This window comes from Sminthopsis crassicaudata, chromosome 5 (assembly GCF_048593235.1).
Source record: "Sminthopsis crassicaudata isolate SCR6 chromosome 5, ASM4859323v1, whole genome shotgun sequence".
Taxonomy (NCBI): Eukaryota; Metazoa; Chordata; class Mammalia; order Dasyuromorphia; family Dasyuridae; genus Sminthopsis; species Sminthopsis crassicaudata.
The window spans coordinates 207,439,038-207,459,610 of record NC_133621.1 but is presented as its reverse complement, the minus strand read 5'-3'; the positions used below and the strand labels follow the sequence as shown (position 1 = coordinate 207,459,610).

Genomic DNA, 20,573 nt, shown 5'->3' with positions numbered 1-20,573 from the left:
TGGCAAAAACAATAAGATGAGGGCTGATCTGGATGTGGAATTTTAGCTCTCAGAACAAATGCAATTTGTTGGGAATGAGGTTGGGAAAATGGGAGTGGAGAGTATCCAAGGTATATCAACTCTAATGTGCTTGACATTGACTAAAGACAAAGATCATGGGAGTTGAAGAAGTTGAGGAAATTGGATGTCAGGGTCTTTCAAGGAGGAAAGAGTTGGAGTTGAAAAAATGACTAAATTTATCAGGTGAAAGAGAGACTTGGTGAGGAGGGATTTCTGTACATGACAACAAGAAAGATCTGGGCACAGTGGTGTAAACTTTAGAAGAGGGGAGATAGCTGCTCAGTGCTGATGGTAGCATGAGAGTCTCCAAGAGGCGGTAGGGAGATCCCCCAGTGACCCTTTCAATCAGTGAGTATAAGTGACACAGTCAGTTCTAGAGAGGGTACTAAAAAAAAAAAAGGACCACCTTTAGAAGAAAACTAGCTTTCAGTGCATCCAAGGCCATCTACTGTTATATTGATCCATATCTGGCCACTGGACCCAGATGGCTCCAGAGGAGAAAGTGAGGCTGTTGACTTTGTACAACCCTTCCTCCCTCACATCCAATTTATTTGCATATCATGGTATCATCTCCCTGACTGGTAGAAGATTGAAGGTCATAAAGATAGTCTCTAGACCATAATGGTGAGGAAGCCGTGCTCCTCCCCACTCCTCCTGGGATGATATTGGCATTTTTCCCACTTAATAGTATTTTCTTTTCTTTTCTATTTTTTTTCAATTACATGAAAGATAGTTTTCAACATTTATTTTTGCAAGATTTTGAGTTCCAAATTTTTCTCTCTCCCTCATTTCCCTTCCCCCTCCCCATGACAACAAGTAATCTGATATAGGTTATACATGTGACAATTATGTTAAACATATTTCCATACTGTTCATGTTGCAAAAGAAGAATCAGACTAAAGGGGAAAATCGTGAGAAATATAAAACAAAAAACAAATTTAAAAAAGTAAAAATAGTATGCTTGAGTCTGCATTTGGATTCCATAGTTCTTTCTCTGTATACAGATGGCGTTGTCCATCATAGTTATTTTGGTATTATCTTGGATCACTATATTGTTTTGTTTTGTTTTTTTTTTTTTTTGAACTAAGATCTTTATTCCAAATCCATTTTATCATGGTGCCTATCATCATCGGAATTTACCCAGAACATTTTGTTGCAACCATTAAATCCATGATCTATATCTTAAATTCTTCTTTGGGATTTGTATAATGTTACAAATGGAGTTCAAATATATGTATATATATATATATATATTTAAAACAAAGTCACTTTATTATAAATTTTTTGACAATACATATGCATGAGTAATTTTTTTTATAACATTATCCCTTGTATTCATTTTTCCAAATTATCCCCTCCCTCTCTTTACTCCCTCTCCTAGATGACAGGCAATCCCATACATTTTACATGTGTTACAGTATAACCTAGATACAATATATGTGTGTAAATCCCATTTTCTTGTTGCACGTTAAGTATTGGATTCCGAAGGTATAAGTAACCTGGGCAGACAGATATTAGTGCTAACAATTTACGTTCACTTCCCAGTGCTCCTTCTCTGGGTGTAGTTGTTTCTGTCCATCCTTGATCAACTGGAAGTGAGTTGGATCTTCTTTATGTTGAAGATATTGGATCACTATATTGTTAAGAAGAGCTAAATTCTAGTTGATCATCATATGATGTTGCTGTTACTATGTACCTTATTTAAAATTTCTAAAGCAAAGCTTGAGATATCCTGTTGTGGTTACAGTTCTGACCTAGAATCTGAAGTTCCGACTTGTCAAGTGAGCTTGGCTAAGTCATTTAAATTCTTTTTTTTGGGGGGGGGCAATTGAGGCAAATAGGGGTAAGTGACTTGCCCAGGGTCACACTGCTAGGAAGTGTTAAGTGTCTGAGACCAGTTTTGAACTGAAGACCTCCTGACTTCACGGCTGGTACTTTATCTACTGGATTTAAATTCTTACAATTTCATATTTTTCATCTGTAAATGAGGATAATAACTTGTGCCTTGCCCACTCAAAGACTTCTTGTTGGTGAGATAATTAATCTGAAACTAAACAGGATTTTGTCCTATTCTGTTATATTAATTTACAATAAAATTATTAGGAGACAGTTTGGCTGATTTTTAAATAGAAACAAATCTCCTGATATAGACTGGTAAAAAAGGATCCTTTAACCAAGAGAGAACAGAAGTCAGTAAATGGATAAAGATTAAGATCTCTGCATATTCTCTTTAATGATCAAAACCACTTTGAGCTTGCTAGTTTATGATATTTATTGAGAAACAACATAATGTTGTTAATAGAAAGCTGAGAATCAGGAACATTTGTATTCAAACCCTGCCTTTAACATGTGCTGGCTATGTAAGCTTGGGCAAGTCACAGGTTCTTTACGTATTATAGGACTTATTTATTAACTCACAAATGGGCTGCAACCTGCATTAATAAAAAGAGTGCTCATTCTGGGAAGTAGATATGATCACTCCCATTTTATAAATGAAGGAATTGAGCAAAAGAGATTAAAGGTCTTGCCCAGGATATATTCAGATCTCTTTACTCCTACAGTAACTATTTAATAGACATTATAAGTTCCCATGTTCTAAGATGAATGGAAGCTTCATCCCAAAATTCTGCTATTTTTACAGTTTCTTAATTTGACATCATACTACTCTAAGCTATCTTTGACATTTAGAATTGAATTTTAATAATTAAATTTCATGCTTTGAATGGGTGTTTCAATCACTGAGATGTTAAATTACCATTTGATTATAACTGAAATGTTATAATACTCTTTCCCACATGTATATTTTAATAGTTTGATCTACCTAGTTTGATTCCTTTTTTCATGACACACATTAAGTTATTTACACAGTAGTGTAAAAACTTCACCAAGTGGTATTCTCACAGTAATTCCAGGTTAAGCAATTCAAATATTCTCATATTAGAGAAGAGTAAACTGAGGCCGTAAGAGAGAAATTGATTTCCTAATGGTCATATAGCTGGTGTCTGAGGCAGAATGTGAACTTAGATTTTTTTTACTCTAAACCTAGAATCCCATGATATTACCCAATGCTTCTCATTTTATCTTTCCTTATAGTGGTATGTGGATATGTCCATGCAGAAGAATAGATGAATGAATCTTTGGATTTTAAAAATCTTTTTTTTAACCAATATATTTTTAACCAATATATTTCCATTATACATTTAATTATACCTTTCAGATTTCCTAAAAGTTAAGGAATCATTTTTCCATTTATCTACCTAGCTCTACTTAAAATATAAACGATTACAACTCTGGCTGAATAATAATATTTTACTTTCTTTGTAATTTAAAAAAAAATAAAATTCAAAACACTCCATAATTTTCACAATCTTGTGAGGAGGGAAGAGTAAATCTCATTTTTCTTATTTTATAGATCAAAGGACCTGTTATTTTGCGATAAGATAACCAATATCATAGGAAGAGACTGGAATCTAGACATTTTTATGCCTATTTTAATAATCTTTCCCCAGAAGACCGTGAATATTTTCAACTGTAAAGACACTGGATAGTGACTAGATTAGTATTAAATTTGGATTTCTGAAAGCTACAAAAATAAATGTTTCTTTATTAAACATTGAAAATATGATATCAATATGTTTTTGTTCAAGGTACCTTAATAAAAATAAAAATTATCCTATTTAGATTTAGTGTGTTTGAGTTTGACATTTCCAAATAAGAAATGTGAGAGCCATGAACCAAGTGATAAATGATCAAAAGATATGAATGACCTTTGCCCCAAAGACTATAAATTCATACTTTTTGGCATGAATACCAAAAGAGCTTCAGAAAAAAAGGAAAATGACCTATATATTCATAGCATCTCCCTTCTCAGGGCAAAAAAAAAAAAGGAAATTGAAGGGATGCCTATCAAGTGGGGAATGGCTCAATAAACTCTGGTGTGTGTTTATAATGGAATATTACTGTTCTATGAGAACTGATGAGCAGGATGATCTCAAGAAAAAAAAATCCTGAAAAGTCCTCCATGAACTCAAGCAAAATTAAATGTACTGTATATAAAGTAATAGCAATGTTCTGGGATGACCAGCTGTGAATGACTTTTCTATTCTCATTAGTACAATCATCCACGACCACTCTGAAGGACTTATAATGAAAAATCCTATCCATACCCAGAGAAAGAACTGATTGTATCTGAATGGATACTGAAGCATTTCTCTCTTCCTCTCTCTCTCTCTCTCTCTCTCTCTCTCTCTCTCTCTCTCTCTCTCTCTCTCTCTCTCTCTCTCTCTCTCTCTTTCTCTCTGTTTTTTCTTGTTTTATTTTCATTAGGGTGAGAGATCTATATTTTTTCACAATTTGACTTTTATGGAAATGTTTTGCATAACTTCACAAGTGTTTCTTAATTGTGTGTGGGGATAAAGGAGATAATCTAGAATTCAAAAATTCTAAAAACAAATGTAAAAAAAATATTTTGAATGTAATTGTTTGAGTGTGTGTGTGTGTGTGTGTGTGTGTGTGTGTGTGTGTGTGTGTGTGTTGGAGAGAGAAGAGATTGCCTGACTCCATGGATAGGCAATAGGATAAACTAGAGAGAAGAAAGAGAAGGGATACCAGGATGATTAAGAAGCTTGAATTCATGTAAGGATTGGTTAAATGACCTTGGGTATATTTAGCCTGGAGGATGCAAGGCTCAGGGAGAACATGAAAGTTGTGTTCAAGCTTTCTGAAGAGCTGTCAAAAGAAGGAGGGGCCAGACATATATTTTGTTTGTCCCAGAGGGCAGACTCAGAAATAATGGCTTAGAAATCATAAATAATCATATTTAAGTTGGGGTATCAGGGAAAAAAAACTTTCTAACAACTAAAGCTGTCAAAAAGTGGAATAGCTTTAGGTACCCCAATAAAGTTTAGATGACCACTTGGTTATATTACAGACTTGTTTCATGTATATGTTGGACTAGGTAGCTAAGTGGTACAGCAGATAGAGTGCCAGGCCTGGAGTTAGGAGTTTAGATTTATAGACACACACACACACACACACACACACACACACACACACACACACACACACACGAGTTCAGGAAACTAAGGCAGTCAGAGGTGAAGTGCTTGTCCAGGATCACGGAGTGTTTGAGACTGAATTTAAACTAAGGCTTTCCTGGCTTTAGGCCCAATGCCCTAGCTACTAAGCCATTTATCTTAATTCTCACATGAAAATTGCAGTCTGTGTCCTATTTCTCACCCTACTCTGTTAATAACTGTTTTTCTCCCTCAAAATGATTGAGTCCAGATCCTAATGTTGGAAGAGAAGAGAGAAATTTAGGAAAAGGAAGCAATCCTGCTTCTCCTGCTGTGTAAGGCCCTGGGAACCACAAAAAAAAGTCAATTCTAGAGAGTGGATGGACCCAGAGTAAGTGCTTCACTTCAACATGAGTCTCTATAGGCCTAGTAAAAAGCCTCCTGCATAATCTGCCTGTGTTTTTAGTGTTGAAACAGAAAGCACTGATATTGTAGGAAAAGAATCTCCCATGTATATCACCAAATCGATTATCTTGTCTGATTTTTTTTATCCTCTTTGAAAAGACTTTGATTGTATTTTCTTATCAATAAGAAAACTGAATTTACAGGCAGATGGTTTAACTTAGGGCTATTGAGACTCTCACCAAGATGAACACTAATGTACCCTAGATTAAATTTTCTTGTGAAGAAAGATTACGGTAAAGATTTTCACACTTTCTTCCCACTTTAGGCTAAAATGAATGTTCTTATTCCTCATTTAAAAAAAAAAAAGAATCAAACCTTCTTCATCAGTAAAAGGCACCTGTCAGTTTGTTTCATTACTAAAAGAAATGATATGGTTCAGGAACTAAGCCTTTGGCGGCTAACCATAAATACTATTTTAAAACAATTCTTTGTTACTAATTCAGGGCCTAGAAATTCTCAGCCCAACACACATTTAGCTTTTTACTTCAGGCTTACATTTTTTTTTTTAGAGATAAACAACACATTTGAGAGAGTAAAGGTGTTTCTTTTTTCAATTATACAATTTGTTGGCAGGGATTTTTCAATAAGACACTGAAAAAAATGGAGTCTTTGGCAGAAAAGGTAACTGTCCTACTACAAATGCCACTATTTATCTCTACTTGATCTCTGCCTCTCAAGATTGCTCCTGGGAACTATGATACTTCAGTCACAATCTTGTTCATATGCTCACAATGAACAGCATTGACTCTAAAGTGTTTCCAATTTCTAATTCAAATTTGCCTTCTATTGAAGCTCCACATCTAAGAACTGCCTTCCTGAGACAGCATCTTTAAAATCCAAAACAGTAATAATTCATAATTTAAAACCCCAAGAGCAGATTTATTTAATTGACAGTGGCAAATTATTCTGAATGTATATGGAATCTGAGGGTACAAAAAGGAGTTAAAGATTAATAAAGGAATTGCTTTAATAATATTCTTAGCCATTTTTTCCCCTCCAATGATGAGGAACTTATTACATCCCAAGGCAGTACACATCATAGCTAGGCAGCTCCAATTGACTTCCTTTCATTGGGGCACTATCTGCTTTCCTCAAACTCCCATCAAATCAAAGGAATTACACCATCTAAGAGTTCAAATGAGCCATACTGCTACCTAGTTCAATCTATCTGTGAACAAAAATCTCTCCTACAGAATACCTGACGAGGATCCCTCTAGTCTTTTACCTGAAAGCTCTGTAAGACAGAGGAACCAACTACTGTACCTCCTGAAAAAGTCTATTCCACTTTGAGACAGAACTAACTGTTGGCAAGATTTTACAACAAAATTTTCTGCACCTACTATCCACTGCTGCTAATTCTACCATCTGAGGACAAACAGCAAATTTAATCTTTCTTACGTGTGATACCTTTCAAATAGTTACAGATTTTTTTATATCAAGTTTTCCTCTAAGTTTCCTTTTCTTTAGGCTAAACCTTCTCAATACCTTCAAATGATTTTACAATAGCTTTGTCTATGATGTACTAATTACCAGGGGCAAATAGGAATGTTTTTTAATTTTTAAATGTCTTTTTTTTAAATGTATTATCAGGTCTATATTATTTCTACCTATTGCTTTTCCCTCTCTCAACTGAGAAAATAAGAAATACAAAACCCATTATATAAAAATATAGTCGAGCAAAAACAAATCATGCAGTGGCTATGTCCTGCTCTGCTATCCCCCCCAAAATTTCAGTTTTCCTCTCTAACTAGAGGTGAGTAGTATGTCTTATCATGAATCTCATGGAACCGTGGTTGGTCTATCAATGTCCTTTGTAAAATGTGTGTCCTTACCCCTCCAAGTTACTATAGGACTCCAAATGTAGTCTTTTTTTTTGCTATTGTTGCTGAGGCATTTCAGCCATATCTGATTCTTTGTGACCCCATTTGGGATTTTTCTCAGATAGTAGAGTGGTTTGCCATTTCCTTCTTTAGCTCTTTTTACAGCAGAGAAAGTGAGGGAAACAGAGTTAAATGACTTGACCAGGGTCACTCAGCTAGTAAGTATCTAAAACCAGGTTTGAAGTGATGAAGATGATTCTTCCTGACTCCAAGCCCAGTGCTCATTTTGCTGTACCACCTAGCTGCCCAGATGTAGTTTTACTACAAAGGGGATAATGCCCTTTTTTAGTTTTGAATATTATGCCTCTCTTAATAAGTATACAATAAAAAAAGTTCTTTGTTCTAACCTGGTGGAAATTCAACACTTACACAAATATAAATATAAATATACACATATAAACATACACATAGATTATATATAATACATCTATGATATATAATTTTGTACAAATATATTACATATTTATTATGTGTTAAATGTATATATATATAGACATATATGTCTACACACATATGTGTATATATGCCTTTGTATGAGTATATATAATTTGAGGAAGAAAAAGGTAATAATAACTAAGGAATAGTTGGCTGAAATTCCCAGATATTTTTCAGGTAAATCACTCTCGAGCCTTTCTGCATCCTGACTCATTTGAGATATTCTGATAAAATATTATTTTGTGCCTTCATCCAAGGCACTGATTAAAACGTTAAGTTTGGAAAATCTAGCAGTGTCAAGTAGATATTCTAGTCTAGAATCAAGAGTCTCCTATGTACCACACTGGGAGGTCTTAAATACCGAGTGATCCCAATTGTTAACAATTACTCCACTGCTTTTCAACAAACTATGCATCTACCTAATTAATCTTTCTATCACCTATTTCTTTCTGACTAGACCAATTCTTTCTACTTCTCCTACAAAAAGAGCATGAGGAAATGCGTGGAATGTTTTGCTAAAATGTGCCTATGTTATATATGCAGAATTCCCCTGAATGACCATTGTCTTATTACCCTGCCCCTCCCCAAAAAAGTAAAGAAGGTTAACCTAATATGATCTGTTCTTGATGAAACCACACTGACTCTTGAATTTTTATGTGGTTTTTTTGTGTGGTTTTTATGGGGTTCCTAATGATTCCTTTAAGAATTTGCCAGGAATCAGTAAAGCTTAATGGTCTTCAGTGTAAAGACTGTACTCTTCTTATTTCTGAAGATCAGGAAAACATTTGTTCTTCTATAGTCTTTAAGAATCTCCCATTCTCCATGATCTTTCTAAAGATTGTTGACGGGCTCTCAAGAATTAAATCAGCTGATTCTTAACAGTCACTTAGTCTGATTTCCTTGGACTTATGAAGAGAGTACTCTCTTAGTAACTCTTCATTTGGGTTTAGCTACTTTTTCCTTTATAGCCCAAAGATTTTTCTTATTACTATGGATCAGAATTGAATAGTTTTAAAATGAATAGAATTGTAAGGTTCTTTTTTCTATGTTGCCAGTCATCACCATTTCACAATATATCCCTACTAGGATATGACTATTTTACCCATACGGCTAACAACAAGCCTCTTTCTGTTGTTTTTAGAATTCTATCTTCAGCTCAGTAATAAGCTTCTAACTTATTAATCCATATATTATTTTTCAAAAAGACAGTCATTTGTTTTTGATGACTGAATCCCTTCCACATTTGAACTTGAAATGTCTTTTTTAAAATCTAAGTTAGATAATGTTTCCTGTTTTTCTATATTATTCTCTTTAGATAGCTTCCTCATTTTTTCATTAGAAACACTTCCCTTTATGTGTCTTCAGAATTTCATTCTTGAGAGATAACCCTCCTGGACAGACTTTTATAAATTCTAGGTCATGGAATCCTACAAAAGATCCAGTTTCAGGCCTAAGATATAATCAGACTATGGATAAATTCCTTCTATCATAAATTTTAAGACTGAGGGACCATCTTAAAATTCTTAGGTCCATTTTATCCCCTTCTCTAATCACTGCACTTTTACTATAGTAACTAGTTTTTAGTCTCTGGTGAGAACAGGTACAGAAGAGCATATTCTTTCATTTTTTTCCTCTACCTCTTGGAGGATGCAATTATCATTGAGGCAAAGCAAGAAATTTGTAGCTTCTCTGATTTGGGAAGGAGGAAAAAGAGAGGAGAGAAGGGAAGAAGGATTAGAGAGTAAGAGAGAGAGAAGAGAAGAAGGGAAAAGGAGGAGAGGAGAGAGGGAGAAAGAAGGAAAGAGAAAGAGAATGAGAAGGGGATGGAGAGAGGGAGAAAAGAGGATGAGGAGGGAGAATAGGGAGAAGGAAAGGCAGAAACAGGGTGGCAAGGGAATGTTCCAGCAGAAGTTTAAATAATTGAAGTCATTCATTACTAGTATATTATGACTATTCTCAACTTGAGATTTGTTCCCTAAATTCCTTCTGATGGTCTGTAGTATATGCTAATGACAATTTGCTTTTATTTCTCCTTTCACTAATCTTCGCCTCAAAATTCACTTTGGTTTCCAGATTTTCTCACATGCCCATATTTTCTTAACATACTCCACCAGACTTTCCTTCTAAATTCTTTCCCTTTTGCATGATTTAGAAATTAAAATTCTAGGCGAATAAGATTTTTTTTAAACAGATCTTGATAGATATATTTCATCCCTGGTCAATAGCTCGCCTACTATTCCTCTATGTTAGGCAAATGTTCCTCTGGAACCACATAAAACAATTCTATCTTTAATTCATCTTTCACATGACAGCCTTTCATATATCTAAGCACAGTATGCTTAATACCACCTTTAAGTCTTAACTCTAGTGTTCCCTGAACAGTTCCTCATATGTCATAGTTTTAAGGCCCTTAGCCATTCTGGACTATCTTCTTTGGAAACTCTCCAAGTTGTCACCAGCCCTTCAAAAATGCTACTGACATTTAATTATTTTTAAATATAGTTACAGAAATTTAATTATTCAGCTCTGTTGCATCTCATCCTTCCTTTATGATTATGTGTAATTTTGTGTGAAATCTTAAGGGGAAGTAAATACGAAGAGAGAGGATACCCTCTTCCAAATTTTTTATTAGGAATTATGGACATTATACATTATGATTAAGACTAGTAGAGCCTTAAATATCTCAGTGCAGCTGGGAGTTTTATGTTCTTGGGTTTAAGGAGAGTTTCCAATAGGGAAGGTGCTACCTAAAACTGCTGTTTCAAACCTTGAATGGCATTTGTCTTACATTTTATGTCTAATTAGACTAGAATCAAGATAGGTACAGGGAACCAAGGCCACTGCAAATAACAATTTCTATTTTTTCCTTTTTGTCCTCAAGTCACATGCTAGCTATGACCCCTTGTAATATATGTATGTTGGAATTAGGATACCTAAATCATGAACATTAAATCTAGCTTTTGGAATACTAGAAATGGTGCTTAAAATATCCCGTGGTAGCTTAGTCATCAATATCAAAAGTTGGTTATCAGAAAATAAGTTTCCTTACATATTTTCACCCTAGGAAGCCTCACTAGGAGTAATAACAATAATAATTAACATATGGTTTGATAATGAGGAGGTAATAGAGAAAAGTGAATTTGCAACAGACATGTCCCGAGACATTCATAAAGGCTTAAACTTAGGAGTGAAATGAAAGTCAGGGCTTAAAACAAGAGAATCTTCCTTCTATTCAAGACTAGCTTAGAGGTCAAGAGCATGATGTTTTATTAAAATTTAAAAATCCCAAAGCAAAATTCACTTCAACAAGCCCTTATTTATTAATAACCTATTATAAACAAAGGCATACTATTATGTATATGTGGGACCCTAAGCAAGTCACTTAATCTCTGTTTAGCTTGGAGACATCTAAGTCAGGAAAAGTCAGGTATGACTGAACAACAACAATGTACAAACGATCGCAGTGAGTGTCACATAAATTTTGTCAACCCACATAGTATATACATATTACTTAAAAAGTACTTTCACATCCTTATTTGATCATTAAACACCATGATAATGGGAGACCAAGTATTATCGATTTTACAGATGAGATGACTTGGGCAAACTAAGTGACTGATCCAAAGTTACAGTTTAGTGAGAGACGGGCACTCTTACTCCATATTCACCCATCCTTTCTAGCCATCTGTGGCACCCAAGGAATTTACACAATAATACTAATGCCAGTGGGACTAGACATACATCTTTAGTGTGCTCTGATACAAGGGATGGGAGCTTCGAACTATTGTAAATGATTTTCTCTTTTTCTCCTAAAGGTAGGAGAGAGGTAATCTCCCCAAGTAAGAAGTGATCAGTGTTCTGGGGGAAGAAAGGAGACTCTCTGCAATGCGGCCAAGAGAGAAAAGGATGCAAAAGCAGTTACTTTTCAGCCCCTGCCCTTCTGTTATGGGGTGACTTTGAACTTGGAGAGAGAATGCTAAGCTCCTAATAGAAGAGACCATAGTTATCCCTGTTTTGCTAAGAACTACCATGGGAATAATCCTACTTTTGTTTACACCTTTGATTTGATTTGACTTTGGCTCACTCACTAAGCCTATATGCCATTCCTTATTTCTTTTTCAAGACTATTCATTTTCTGCATTGGCCATACATTCCAAAAAGAAACTATTTCCTCTCCAGTATCAATCTCTGTGTGTGTATGTGTGTGTTTGGAGGTATTAAAGAAAGCAACAAAATAAGAGTCTATAGTCAACCATCTCTGTCTCTCTGTCTCTGTCTCTGTCTCTGTCTCTGTCTCTCTCTCTCTGTCTCTCTCTCTCTCTCTCTCTCTCTCTCTCTCTCTCTCTCTCTCTCTCTCTCTCTCTCTTTTTTTGCAGAGGTTCAGAAGCATCCCAGGAATTTTTGAATCATGGTATATATTAATTTAAAGATTATCCATTTAAAGGAAGAAAAAATTTCTATCCTGAACTTCACTTGTGAAGAGGAAACCGTACCATTTATCCTGTTGAAAACTCTTCAAATCTCATATACTTTAAGCCATTTAGGAAATCTGATGCTTCTATAAGACATCTGGCCCATAAGATAGATTAGGATACTTTCAGGAAATCCCGTTCCACATGAATCACCCAGAGTGGAAAATAAAGGAGTCTGCCATTTGTAATGTACAGCTCCCCTTTTCTGTTACATTTCATTGCAGTAAAACCTGCTTAGTGGATTTAGGTCACATGTTACAGCCTGAAACTTGTGAGTGCATTTACTCTTTGATTTAGGTCCAATTTCAGGTTCTAATTCACCTTGGGTAATTTTTCTTTCTACTCCACATTATACAAATCCTTAGTCTTAGCTTTTCTCTCAGTTGCTAACATCTCTATCAGAACCAGCTTTATTAGAAATGTGAGAAGTAGACCTGGATATACTGCACTTGAAAGGTGATATATGCTTATGCATTTCCCCTTAAATCTCAGTCTGATTACAGGGATGGCCATTATTGCTGCCTTTGCATAGGAGGGGTGATATTCCCTGGCTAGGCAGGAAAGCATGAAGTCCTGATTTTTTTTTTCCCATATTCCCAGCATCCACAGAATACGCTCCTTATTTCCAGTCCTCACGCTTGTAAATGGACAGAGGTGCTGTGCTCTGTGTTAACAATCCCCTTTTTAATGATCTGAGGAAGGCGGGGAGCAAAGTGCTTACAAGCCAGAGAGAACCACACAGATACAGCAAAACCTTATTATAGATCCTATCAATCTCAGGATTTGAAATTACTATAAAATCGCCTTCACCTCCTCCTGAACCCAAAAAGATTAATGATATAGTACCAAAGAGAACCTATTTGCTACAGGAGGGTCATAATTAATTCCAAAGTGGCTTATCATGGATGGATGGTAACATATCACAGATAGCTTAGGGAATATACTTTTTAGAATTTCAACATACATACCCATTACTGAGACATCATATTCTATCACCAGCGTCGCTTCCTGCCCACACTGTTTGAGAATACTCATTGCTTCAGCATGTGTGTTACCGGCAAGCCTGATTCCATCCACACTCAGCAGCCTGTCGCCAGCTTTGATTGTGCCTTCTCTAAAGGAGGATTAAAATAAGTCTTTATTAATTTAACCTAATAGGGTTGGGCATTGATTCACTTACTTAAAACTGTTTTCTCACGTGCTTTCTGCTGTCAATTCCTTTTGCATTTATTTTAAAGCATCAATCCTGACAATAATAATGTTAAGCGAGGTGAAATTACTATTATTTAAAGTTTTGAAAAGAGGAGAATAATAACTATTCATTATCAAATAGCCCAGTTACTCATAGATAACTGGGGCACCCCAAGATTATTTTCCCCCTTTTAGCTTCACTGCCTAATATCTGGAAATGATTTATGGTAAGTCAGAGAAATAACCACTAACCTACCCACCCAGGGGAAGTGAGCAGGAAAGGCTGTATATGTGATTTCTTTGACTACTAGTGAATCTAAGTTGGATAAAGAGAGTTGCTTAAAAATTTCCCCAAGCTGCAAATTTCTCTACTGTTTAATAGTGCCATTTGGCAATCATGAAATTAATTCAGCCTTATATAGCTGGGGGAAGAGGGACAAACACTTATCCTAATTTAATTGTTCTATTTTTGCCAATATTAGGGAAAGACACTTCAATAATATTACTAAAATAGCACCTAGGTTAGCATCTTCAATGTCAGACTCAATCCCAAGTGACAGAATAAATAAGATATTAGGATCTGGTAAGGAGATGAATTTCTAGAGAAAATGTCAAATATAAAAATCAATGAAGAATGAAAAAGGGGTCTTCATAATTTCCATTTGATGATTTTCACCTTCCATTCTTGGCATTTGATTTTTCACTTTTAAAACTTTAGAAGATTAGATTTGAGGTCCTTAATCTAATATCTCCCAGGATATACATAACTTAAATTTCCTTTTGTGTCCAACCCAACTTGGAACAGCAAAAAAGAATAAAAATGTTCTCATTTTCTCCAGAAAAAGACACACACACCACACACACCACACACACACACACACACACACACACACACACACACACACACACACTCTTTAAAAAGGAAAAAGCAAAGGGAAAACAGACAGATCTTCACTCAGATGTGACTCTGTCAAAGGTGAACATTTCTCAGAATAAGATAGATGTCAGCATTTTGTTCATTCTTTAAAACAAATAAGCAAAAATTTTCCTATTTTGGTCTTTCCTGATTCATTTTTTAAAATGTCACTTCAAATCCATGCTGAGGTAGAAAGTTAATCTGTTAGAACTTCTTTTATATTGATTCCCTAATAATATCCTTCAGAATGACTTATTCAAAGTTATCGATAACAGTTTGTTGATCTGGATAGCAACAAAGAGAAACAAACATTCATTTCTTAAAATGAAAGCAAATTATTATAATTTAAATATTTGATTATCTTCAAGGCTTATTATGAGAAGCAAGAGCATTCTATATTATTAAAAACCATTTCTACTTCATACATTCTACTTCATGCAGTCTTACAAACAAACGTGCAATTTAAAAATTGAAAATTTATTTTTCTTAAACCCTGTAAGAAATTTAACAATCTCAATGCCAAATGATCTACCTCATTCTCTCTACCTATCTATCCAGATAGCTACAGAAAGAGATTAATTTTACCTGTCAGCAGGCCCTCCAGGTCGAACACATGTTATTACAACAGGACGAGATTTATTTCTGTCATCGTGTGCTCCACCTAAGAAAGGAAAAGAAAAAAAATGGTAATTTTTTTTTCTCTTTTGTGGCTTTAAAAGTTCCTTTCCAACATGCAAGCTGAAAAGTGGAAGTATTTATTTGAGGAGATAAACTCTTTGGAAGCTGTTTTAAAAAACTCCAGAAATATGATGTTTATAAAAATAGAACTATACTGTCAAACCTTACTGCTGAATTAGTTAGTTTGGTTTTTAAAGATTTGTTTTTACTCTCCCTCTTTTTTTATTCTTATACCTCTCTGAGTGAGGTAGTGGAAAGTAAAGTGATTATTTGGGGAAAATTGCTAGAAAAACTGTAAAATAGTCTGGCAGAAATTAGATAGAGCAAAACCTCATCCCACAAACGCAAATAAACTCTGAATGGATATATGACTTAGACATAAGAGGGGGATATTACTAAAAACATTAGAGAAGCAAAAAAGAAATTGCCTTTTGGATCTATGGATACAGGATGAATTCATGGTCAAACATTGGATGGAAAGAATCAAAAAGAACAAAATGGATAATTTTGATGAAACAACATTAGAAAGTTTCTCACAAGTAAAAATATAGCAAAAATTAATAGAAAATTTTTTTTCAATGAGAGACTCTGAGGAACTTTTATATACATATGATAAGAATCATTGAAGAAACTTCACATACACTCATGTATGCATAATTAATTCAATTTTATAAGAACAAAAGCCATTTTCAAATAGTTAAATAGTCAAATGAAATAGTTTTCTAAGGAAAAAAATCTATGCTAATTTCTAAAGAGAAATGCAAAGCAACTCAGAGGTTCTACCTCACACCACACAGACTAACAAAATTGACAAAAATGGAAAATAACAAATCTTGGAGGAATTATAGGAAAACAGGCACACTTGTGAATTATTAGTGGAGCTGTGAATTTTCCTAGCGATTCTGGAAATCATTTTGCGACTATTCCCCCAAAGTCCTTAAATCTTGCATATCTTTGGACCCTGCAATACCACTTAGAGGAATCTATATTCAAAGAAAAAGGAAAAAGATCCATATATATATATAAATACATTTTGGAAATCTTATTATAGTGGCAAAGAAGTAGAAACTATGGGGATACCCATCTATCAGAGAACAGTTGAACAAATAATTGCATATGAATGTAATGGAGCATTATTGTACCCTTTGAATTGTTGAAATGGTTGATTTCACAGAAACCTGTGAAGACCTACATAAACTGATGTAAAATGATGAATTAGAACTAGGGAAATAATTTATATAAAACCAACATTATTATTAAAACAAAAAACAAGCCTCTGAAAGATTTGATCCAAAAGACCAGTGATGAATTATAGTGCCCAATCTCCATAGAGTAGTGAGAAGCTGAAGATGCGGAATAAGACATACTTGAGACATACTTTTTAGATACAGATAATGTGGTAATTTGTTTTCCTTGAACATACACATATATATGTATATGTGTTATAAGGGATTTATTTTTCTTTCTTTTTTTCCCCAGGAGAAGGGAAAAGTGGATAGTGGATAGTGTAGAAAGGACAAAGAGGGAGAGGGAAGAAGGGAAGGACAGAAATCATTGAGGAATCTTTTATTAAAAAAAATAGAAAGATAAAAATGCAAATTGGAGAAGATTAGAAAATCTAAAAAGTCCAGTTAAGCAGGACATCTTTCAAATCTAATTTATCATATTTTTTAAAAGAAAAGCAAACTATATACAATAACAATATTGAATTTTATATGCAATCCTCTTTTATAAATAATAAAAAATGTTCATTTTATTTAGTGTTATTTTATGATAAAATATATTTTATAATTTAGTTATGTAAAAAGATAGCAATAACATTTAAACAAATAAAGAATAAAAATTAAAAACACTAAGAGAAATAAAATTGTTATTATATCACATATAATAGTAAAATTAATACTTAAAAAACATTTTCCTAAGATTGCCAGAATTAGAAGGGAATTTAGAAGATATCAAGTAAAGCCTCCTATATGATGTAAAAATTGTAAAAATTCCACAATATGCTTGAGAAATAGTTCTACAACTTTAGCTTAAATACAATCAGCAATGAGAAGCCAATTACTTTGTTCCTTGTTTAAGGTCACTAAACAAATAAATGTTAAAGTTGATATTAATTTGATTTCTAAGCCAGAGTTTTTCTTCTGTCTAAAATATATTATCTCACAGGTATTAGAATTTGCACCAAAATGTACACCTAGAATTATACATATTAAAATGTTAAAGTTGATATTAATTTGATTTATAAGCCAGAGATTTTCCTCTGTCTAAAACATATTGTCTCACAGGTATTAGAATTTGCACCAAAATTTACACCTAGAATTATACAGATTAAATAAATATCTGTTGTTGTGTTTATTTTTTAAATTCATGAAGCATTTGCTACTTTTAATGAAAATGCATCATTTATATTAGCTATCTTGTTCATCTTCATTTTGGAAAAGGATTAATGACATCACAGGGTGGACTTGACTAACATGTGAAATGGATTTAAGTGAGAGAGAGCTACACAAAATCATCATCTTATTGATATAGGGAAACGAGTTGTGACTGCTGAAATCAATTTAGGAATTGGGGGAAATTTTCATTCTGCTAAGTCAGCCTTGCTCTAGGTGTCCAAAGATCTATGCTGAATTTCTTTTATTTAATATCTAAATGATACAGCACAGGGGATTTGATATGGACATGGATTCAGAAAGACCTTCATTCAAGTCTTCTGTACGCAGTGGCTAGGGAACAATGGAAATACCACCTAAAAGGTGTTCTCTCTGGAGAATGAAATTGCAAATCCAGATTTGCCCCCTCCCCCAAATTAGATTTTCTAAAATAATTTAATGTAAAATTTTGTTCTAATGATAACTACACTAGTAATGTAGATTTAATCTTTAAGATAAAAATCACTACCACCAAAATGTTTTGAGTTAGAAATTATTCTAAAGAGGCAGCTAACTGATATAGTAGATACCAGTAGTACAAGCCTTAAAGTCAGGAGGACTCGAGTTCAAATCTGACCTCAGACACTTAACACTTCCTAGCTGTTAAGTGACCCTGGGCAAGTCACTTAACCCCAGCCTCAGGAAAAAGAAGAGGAAGGAAGGAAGGAAGGAAGGAAGGAAGGAAGGAAGGAAGGAAGGAAGGAAGGAAGGAAGGAAGGAAGGAAGGAAGGAAGGAAGGAAGGAAGGAAGGAAGGAAGGAAGGAAGGAAGGAAGGAAGGAAGGAAGGAAGGAAGGAAGGAAGGAAGGAAGGAAGGAAGGAAGGAAGGAAGGAAGGAAGGAAGGGAGGGAGGGAGGGAGGGAGGGAGGGAGGGAGGGAGGGAAGGGAGGGAGGGAGGGAGGGAGGGAGGGAAGGAAGGGAGGGAAGGAAGGGAAAGAAAGAAAGAAAGAAAAAGAAAGAGAGAGAGAGGAAGAGAGAGAGAGAGAAGGAAAGAAAGAAAGAAAGAAAGTGGTACAATGGCTTATTGTTATATATGCTTCCTGGTCAAATTGAATCAGCTTGAAATCTTTAGTACTATAAATATCCTTGGGAGACTATAATAAGAATAGGCAAAATTTAAATCTAAATACATTCACTTGAAATCTGATCATTAGAAAATCAAAAATTAATCTTCAATTAGTTTATATAAAATCACAATAATAAAAATGAATCTGAAGAGAAATGAAATTATGTAAGAGGGTTTAATTTCTAGGATATTAATCTAACTTGGAGCCATAGTGAGGCTATACTATGTTAGGGAAAAAAAGAAGGATCATGGCTGGATGGTGACAAGCAACAGGGGATGCAGGGATGAAGGGAGAGAATTAGCATCTGCTATGGGCCAGGCACTGTGCTAAACACTTTACAAATATTATCTCATTTGGACCTTACAGCAACCTTGCCAGATAGGTGCTGCAATTCTTCTTAATTTATAGTTGAGGAAATTGAGACAAACAGAAGTTTAAGTCATTTAAATTATGTCCAATTCTTCATGACTCCATTTTGGAGTTTTCTTGGTAGACACACTGCAGTGGTTGACCATTTCCTTCTTCAGCTCATTTTACAGATGAGGAACTCAGACAAAGAGGGTGAACTGACTTGCCCAGCTGGTGAGAATCTGAGGCTAGATCTGAATTCATGTTTTCCTCAGGCCCAGCTCTTTATCCACTATATTCCCAGGTGGTACATGGAAATCATGGTCCAAAAGAGCTTTTGATATCTATCAAGGTTTGTTATTATTGTTTGAGTCACTTAAGTTTTACCAACTTTTCATGATCCCATTTTGGGGTTTTCTTAGCAAAGGTACTAGAGTGATTTACCATTTCCTTTTCCAGATCATTTTATAGAAGAGAAAATGTAGGCAAAAAAGATTAAGTGACTTGCCCAGGGTCACACAACTAGGAAATGTCTGAGGCCTGATTTGAACTTAGGAAGATGAGTCTTCCTAATTCTAGGCCCAGTAGTCTATCCACTCCTCAGCTGCTCCCTTTATCAAAGTAGAGAGAGACAAAATCAACAGATGACGTGACATAAGGCATTATGAACATTATGAATGAATTCTTCTTAATGGAATATCAATACAATAATGTCATGAATAGAAAAGCCAATGAAATCACAGGGGTGAATCAAAAAAATTATCATAGTACTTTGCTACTGTCTAATTCTGAAGGAGTTATTAAATTTCCAAATATAGATCATTCTAAACTTGTATTTGATACTTTTGTACACTGAGGTCTTTAAAAAAAAAACAGAATTTTTTTAATTTTGATTTTTTTATTTTTATAGATATTTTATTTTTAAAGAAAAAAAGAGGATACAAAATCTCCAAGGTTGCTGACCAATTGGATATATCAATTACATCATGATGGTCAATTGCAAATCCATTGCCTCTAATTTGTTAGATCAGTTCATCATTCACTTTCCCCAATAATGACATACCTCGTATTACAAAGCCAAAAGTGTTCCCTTCTTTATGTAAAGTAACCTCTGCGGTTCGGAATACAACACCAGATCCTTGTACAGCTGAGGAAAGAAACAAAAATAGTAAATGTGGAATCAGGAATTTTAAAATATAACAAGAAGCAAAATAACTGTATGGACATGTATACATATATTGTGTTTAACATATACTTTAACATATTTAACATGTATTGGTCTACCTGCCATCTAGGGGAAGAGGTGGGGGAAGCAGGGGAAAAGTTGGAACAGAAGGTTTTGCAAGGGTCAAAGCTGAAAAATTACCCATGCATATATCTTGTAAATAAAAAAGCTATAATAAAATATTATTAAAAAATAAAGTGTAGCATGAAATACTCCATATCCTATTTTCAAACAAACATTTGAATAATTAAAAAAAATCAAATGCACACAAATGAGGCAGTACTATGTGATGAATGTGACGCTGGATTCAATGTCTGGAAATCTAGGTTCTTACACCAGATTGTGACAATAATCTGCTTTGGGAACCTGGCAAAATAAATTACTTTTA

At 34.5% G+C, this 20,573-nt stretch overlaps 1 protein-coding gene across 11 annotated transcripts in view; it reads right to left on the bottom strand.

The window, feature by feature from the left end:
• GRIP1 (glutamate receptor interacting protein 1) overlaps nucleotides 1-20,573 on the bottom strand; it is a 762,478-nt gene that overhangs the window by 168,498 nt on the left and 573,407 nt on the right. For all 11 annotated transcript variants that reach the window (XM_074269703.1, XM_074269706.1, XM_074269700.1 and 8 more), the window contains 3 exons: nucleotides 20,024-20,107; nucleotides 15,020-15,095; nucleotides 13,296-13,441 (listed from right to left, as the gene is read on the bottom strand). In XM_074269703.1, coding sequence (XP_074125804.1) covers nucleotides 13,296-13,441; nucleotides 15,020-15,095; nucleotides 20,024-20,107 — 306 coding nt within the window. The remainder of the gene's footprint in view (nucleotides 1-13,295; nucleotides 13,442-15,019; nucleotides 15,096-20,023; nucleotides 20,108-20,573) is intronic.